Genomic DNA, 6,387 nt, shown 5'->3' on the forward strand with positions numbered 1-6,387 from the left:
TATAATTAAGATGTACAACATGACATGACATTTAGAAATACCTAAATGTGCTAAAATGATTGCTACACTCAAGCAAATTAACATACCCATATCATATAGTTCTTTTATTTTGTGTGTGGGGGTGTGTGTGTGTGTGTGTGTGTGTGTGTGTAAGAGCACCTGAAATCTACTCTCTTGGAAAGTTTCCAGTATGCAGTAAAATAGTATTAGCCGCTAAACTGCTGTACATTACATCTCTAGATGTATTCATCCCACACAACTGCAGCTTTGTATCCTTAGCCAACACCTCCCGACTCCTCCAGCTCCCTGCTTCGGGTAATCACTCTTCTCACTTTCGTAGATTCCACATGTAAGTGGGATCATGTAGCGATCTTTTGGTCCCATGTCTGGAGTAATATTTTAAAAAGCCATGATGGCATACTACATAAATGTTTTGAATATATTTGAAAACCTAGCCAACATGAATATTTTATAGCAATGTATACACTACAAAAATTGTGTTAAGAATAAATAAGCCGGCTGGGCGCGGTGGCTCAAGCCTGTAATCCCAGCACTTTGGGAGGCCGAGGCGGGTGGATCACGAGGTCAAGAGATCGAGACCATCCTGGTCAACATGGTGAAACCCAGTCTCAACTAAAAATACAAAAAATTAGCTGGGCATGGTGGCGTGTGCCTGTAATCCCAGCGACTCAGGAGGCTGGGGCAGGAGAATTGCCTGAACCCGGGAGGCGGAGGTTGCGGTGAGCCGAGATCGCGCCATTGCACTCCAGCCTGGGTAACAAGAGCGAAACTCCGTCTCAAAAAAAAAAAAAAAAAAAAAAAAAAAAAAAAAAAAAAAAAAAGAATGAATAAGCCACACATAACCAATAGCCAGTGAAGAAATTGAATCAGCAATAGTTGCAATTGCCGCTCAATGTAAAGGGATCCACAGTTTGATCCATAAGTCAACTGAGTCTGTGAAAGGGCGAAGTAATGGATCCAAAAAATGTTACTAAAATCAGAATGAAACTTAGCTTTTGTATCAATGAATGACATTGATACAATGTCATCAATAACCTCTTATTACCCATGGCTTCCATCTGACTCTTGTCATTCCTGCTAGAATTTCTAACTCACTGTCCATCAAGTTCTACTGACTGTGTCCCCTTCCAGGAAGACTGCAATGTTCCCTCGAGTTCTTTCTTGCTGTCCTTTGACTGTGGGACTCTGCCTTGCCTCCCTGTGTCTGTGGACGGGTATGTTCAGCCTCCCCAGCCAGATAACAGGCTGTCCTTGTATCCCACACGTGCCCAGCGTGGTGCTGCAGGTGGAGTGTGTGACTGTATCTAAGGCTGAGGAGACACTTGGGTATCGCCTCCCTCTCTTTAGTCATCAGCGGTTGTGATATTAAAGAAGCTGAGTCCAAAAGAGCATAGGGCCACGTCCTGCCCTGCTGACTGCAGCCGCACTTGGCAGGCTGCTGTGTTCTGAGGGCCTTTGGCCGTCTGGAGGGCAGACATGCAGGGAGTGTTTGCTTGCTGCCTCTGACTGGCTGTGTGCCCACCTCACCCCGAGTCACCCGCAGCTCAGGTTCCAGCCAGCCCGGGGCTTCTAAATATAATGTGTGCTCTGGGGTCCCCGGTCATGCATAGTCACTGCAGCCTGCGTCTGGGCCTGTGTGGGTGATGCAGCCTCTCTTCACTCACTAAGAACTGATTCTTTCAAAGCATGTGTTTTCTGAAGAAACTTTAGAACCACATTCATTTTAGAAGAACTAAAGAAAACAAATAGGTGAGTGACTGCCTTATGGCTGAGTTCACACTTTTTCTCTGACCTCTAGGTCTGTTTTAGATGGAATAAGTTCTGTGAATTGTTTATAATTGGACGTGTAGTTCTTACTTTTTCAACCAAATGTACTACTTAATTGTATGTTTTAATTGCAATATATTTGGTTGAACTTTTGTATAAACATTTAAATTCCTTTTATCAGATATGTATTACATGGTAAATGATAATACTTTGTAACAGTCACATGGGAAAAGGAAAAGGAAACTCCCTGTGATTCATATCAACATCTCTTTTCCCTCTTGCTGTTTCTCAGATTGATGCTCACAGCTTCCTGGGTGCTTTCTCACAGGTAAAGCCATGGCGTCGGTACCTTCCATTGGTTGCCTTCTAGCCAGAAATCAGTATTATCGAAGTAAGTTGCATCATCATAGAGAACATCTCTAGATAATATGATTTGAGGTGATGTTTGTGGATATTGCTGACTTATGTATCATGTTACATTCAGAGCTTAAGGAGACAGCTATTGGTGATAGTGAAGAAATCAGGAAGCCGCAGGGACCCCTCTGACCCAGCGCTGACAGGAGCTTCTCTTTGTTCTAGCTACGTTATATCAATGAAGCCACTGACACTTATAAGTCAGTGAACATCAGCTTATGTTTCATAATCACATTTTAATTTTATGTGCCTTGCATTCTGTAAGATCCACTAAAAATGAATAATTTTACATAAATAAAGCATTATTCAACTCCTTAAAAAAGAAAAGATAGCATGATTTTGCTTCGAAAATTTTCTAATTTCCACCTTCTTTTATGGAGAATAAGCCAACTTCTATCTGGTCAGTTTTATTTTTATTAATCTATCCATCTGTTCATATTCATAGCCAAATAGAAAATTGTAGCTTCTTAGAGAAGATTGAGAAATTCCCTAAAATGAAATAAGCATTTTAGAACTGAATTAGTAGTTATTAAAAGTATCTATGGCAACAACACATAGAAGACTCCTCTTTCAAGGGTTGCTCATAATATAAGTCTCAGAAACATCTACTGATTTATTCATTGTACCAAAAGTTTAAACTATGCTCATTTACTGGTGCTATTTATCTATAGGAGTTATTTTCATATTCTGATATTATAAGAGACATAGGTTTTAAATACAAGTCTAATAAGACAAAATACTTGCTCTTTTAAAATAATTCCTTAATTTCTAGATTTTATGACTTTTGTAGAACTTTAAACATATACATATGTAATATTTCTACTGTAGTACAACATTTATTCTTGGTCTCATTCTAAGTTTTTGAATCTGAAAACATTTACAATACATTTTAAATTCAACATTCATATCCATGGAGAGAGAGAGAGTTGCCTGCCTTGGAAATGAGTTTATCTTATCAGTGGAACATACAGTATTTTCTTAATGCGGCAGCTTTCTATTGATTGGTAATTTGATCAGATTTTTAATTCATGAATTCATAAGCCAGGAGTGAATGATTTCAAACCAGGCTCCTTGAGTGTCTGTATGTAAATGATGTGAATGTGCTTGTCTGGTTGCTAGTTATTTATTTGTTTAATATCATTTGTTTCCTACAGAGTCCAGTATTTCTTCAGTTAGTTCTTTAACGGGCTCTGATTCTGTTAACTTCATAGATGATGACAAATCACAGCAAGGTACTTAGTTATTTCTTTAGTGTCACTCTTATTATTTCTTTTTATTTTTAATCTCTACTTTGTTTAATAAGGAGTAATATGAATTTTATTTGATAGGGTTGCCTGAAGTGGCAGAATCCACCTGGTGGTTTAAATCCTTTTTCCAGTCTGAACCTGTGCTTTCAAATGTGAGAGTAAAAGATCTGTCTGCTTTGGGTGAGTTTAGCCTTTTCGCTAAGGGCATTTCTTATTTGGGGAATGAAACTGTGCATATGGTACGTGTTACGTTACTCACTTAGGGTACGAACGGTTGTCTCCTGAGGGCGGCGAGCCTCGCCTATGAAGTGCACCTGAGGGACGAGCGTGGCACTACCACAGCTCCCTCTTTGCAGGTCATTGTCAGAAAGGTCGTAACACCCTTTCCTGTTCAATCACTCAAGGGTGGTGGAGAAGTCATATGCCCAACGGGGTGATTGTTTGGCAGGGAAAGGATTGGGAATCATAGGAAAGGATCTAAATTTGTTTTGCAAATACCTTCAGGAAAAGAATAACCACTGTCTAGTTGTTGTCTTAGATAACCTTAGGATGACACTGTTGATTTTGATTAGCTTCTGTGTGGTGCAAGTTACCAGACAGGTGGAATTGGGGGTGTGTGTGCAGTTGTTTTCAGGTGTTTTGAACTCTAACACACCGACCAGCGCAGTTGTTATTTAATATGTTTAAACTACTTATTTTGGATTTTAGACCCTTGAATACCTACTAATTAAATGGAATAGAAATAATTTATAATAAAGGGATTCATAGACGCTAGTGTTGAAATAGTGATTTTGATGAATTTTCCACCTAAGATAAAGTCAAAATAGAACCATTATTTAAAATATTTAAAAAAAGCCAATGCAAGGCTAATTGTTGGAAAGATGTCTTCTCGTCTCTCTTCATCAAGTTTATTCATTTGAATTATCTGGAGAGTGTTTCATTGATTTAACCCCTCCTCACTGACTACTGTAAAGACAGCCCCAATTGCATCTTTGCACTGAGTTTCGATGAACGCGTTGGTAACGGCTGCCTGTCCTATTCAGCACCAGCAGTTGATTCTGACAATCAAGATCCTCTGCCTGCTGCAGACATCCACACGTGAACAGCTCCCCTTTAGCACCCCAGCTACTACAGGACCCTTCTCCATTGTAAGAAGACAAAAATGTGCCCGAGATCTCATTTATGAGTCAAGATCACAGCAGCCACTGATAGAGCAAAAGTTTAGGCATTTTTCTCAACACAAAGATTATCACTGCAAATGGTACTTGCCACCTGGTGCATATTTGAAAAGTGTGCCATTAGAAACAAGACACCCTTTTAAAGTACTATATCTTGAAATGTTGTGATTTATAGAAAGTAGCTCTTTCATTACTCATATCATTTTTATTTAAAAAACTTGTTAGATTCTTTTTATGTCTGTTGAGTGACTTATTTATTATGCCTTAAAACTGATGCGTCAGTGTTTCACACACTGGTTTAAAGGGCATTGAATGTGGAAGTTTAGAAAAGAATTGTAAAAATTCCATTTTTTCAAAAGTAATAAAAGTTGGAAATAGCATATGTGTTCTTAAGTACATTACCTGCTAAATATATTACCACACAGGTAACAATTTGATCATTGTATAGACTTTAAAATACATGATTTAAAATAATATTTAATAACATGGAAAATAATAATATAATATTGTATTAAAATTAGTATAAGATACCATATTTAGTATGATTTTAGTTGAATTTAAAAGTTGCATGTGCATAAAGACAGACTGGAAAGAATTATACCAAAATGTTGATGGGGCTATTTCTGGAGATGGGGTTATGGGCGTTTTTCATTCTCTTTTTAATATATTTTTCCATGTCAGCAAATTTTTCTGATATAACAAGTATTGTGTATAATTAGAAAATAATAAATGTTAATATAAAAAGGAACACTGTAATAAATTTTCTGAATAAGTATATTCCCTACATTGAGTAGAATAGCTCTCTCTTCTCTGAGTATTGGGTAAATAATACTTAATAATTTTCAACTGATAACTTTCTGTATATTGCTTGCAAGTAGTTTCCAGTGTATGATGTAAGGCTTAGACACTAGAGATGCTCGCTCATTTAGAGGTGGACATCACTATTGTCACGGGGCCAATGCTTCCTTAAACACCCAGTGGAGCACACATAACCCTTAGTAGGAATGTCTTCCTACCCAGCTACATAACCAGGACAGAGCATCCAGGCTGGCCACTGGTAATGACAGACATTGTAGACAGATCATTTACCCTTTCTGATTGGGAAAGACATTTCTTCAAGCTTCTGTCCCTCTGTCACATAGCTGTTAATGAAACGACTCAAATATCCCTTTGATCCACGGCACTCTTTACATGTGGTGGTTTTCCTGGTGGCTGCCTGAATGAACACATTTTCTATATTTCTAGAAGCAGGTTAAATTTTAGGAGTATGTATATTTTACTTGATTTGGGTCTAAATTAAATCTTAATGATTAAAGATGGATTTTTTTAAGTGAGAGAAAAATATTGTGAAGCAAAATGATAAACTGTAGAAAGATTCTGTTTCTACTTTAACATCAGTAAATTCCTTTTTTTTCTTAATTACTTGGTATATGTATGAACAGATTCCTTGTTTAGGTTACTTGATGAATTTTGCAAAATATGTTAGCAAGTCGGCATTGGTTTTGTTTACTCAGAAAAATATCATTTGTTAAATTACCTTATTTGGGAAGGCTTATGTATTTGTAAAAATTACAGCTTTTATGTTAGCTTAGACTAGTGTTGCTGTTTCTGGAAGTTATTACTGTTTAAAGTAATGGAATTTTACATAAAATTTTAAATCAAACATACTATGAACATATATAGTTGTTAAATATTTTAGAGTGGTAACACACACATATGTGAGGATAGATGAGATAGAGAGATAGATATCTTTAAAAAAA

The 6,387-nt window shown here is 37.2% G+C and overlaps 1 protein-coding gene across 1 annotated transcript; it reads left to right on the forward strand.

The window, feature by feature from the left end:
* The first annotated feature begins 1,593 nt into the window (after nucleotides 1-1,593).
* On the forward strand, nucleotides 1,594-4,859 carry PPDPFL (pancreatic progenitor cell differentiation and proliferation factor like). The gene is made up of 5 exons (XM_017531763.2): nucleotides 1,594-1,770; nucleotides 2,081-2,179; nucleotides 3,357-3,434; nucleotides 3,531-3,629; nucleotides 4,493-4,859. Exons 2-5 carry the CDS (start codon nucleotides 2,125-2,127, stop codon nucleotides 4,549-4,551), a joined length of 291 nt encoding a protein of 96 aa, XP_017387252.1. The 5' UTR covers nucleotides 1,594-1,770; nucleotides 2,081-2,124; the 3' UTR covers nucleotides 4,552-4,859.
* The last annotated feature ends 1,528 nt before the right edge of the window (nucleotides 4,860-6,387 follow it).

The sequence above is a fragment of the Cebus imitator genome, unplaced genomic scaffold (genome assembly GCF_001604975.1).
Source record: "Cebus imitator isolate Cc_AM_T3 unplaced genomic scaffold, Cebus_imitator-1.0 Scaffold73, whole genome shotgun sequence".
Classification (NCBI taxonomy): Eukaryota; Metazoa; Chordata; class Mammalia; order Primates; family Cebidae; genus Cebus; species Cebus imitator.

Bases quoted from the DNA above. Each gene is read 5' to 3' on its own strand.
- PPDPFL (XM_017531763.2), top strand. From the start codon at position 2,125: ATGGCGTCGGTACCTTCCATTGGTTGCCTTCTAGCCAGAAATCAGTAT. The intron at 2,180-3,356 runs GTAAGTTGCATC...TGTTTCCTACAG, and splicing joins CAGAAATCAGTATTATCGAA to AGTCCAGTATTTCTTCAGTT. The intron at 3,435-3,530 runs GTACTTAGTTAT...TTTATTTGATAG, and splicing joins TGATGACAAATCACAGCAAG to GGTTGCCTGAAGTGGCAGAA.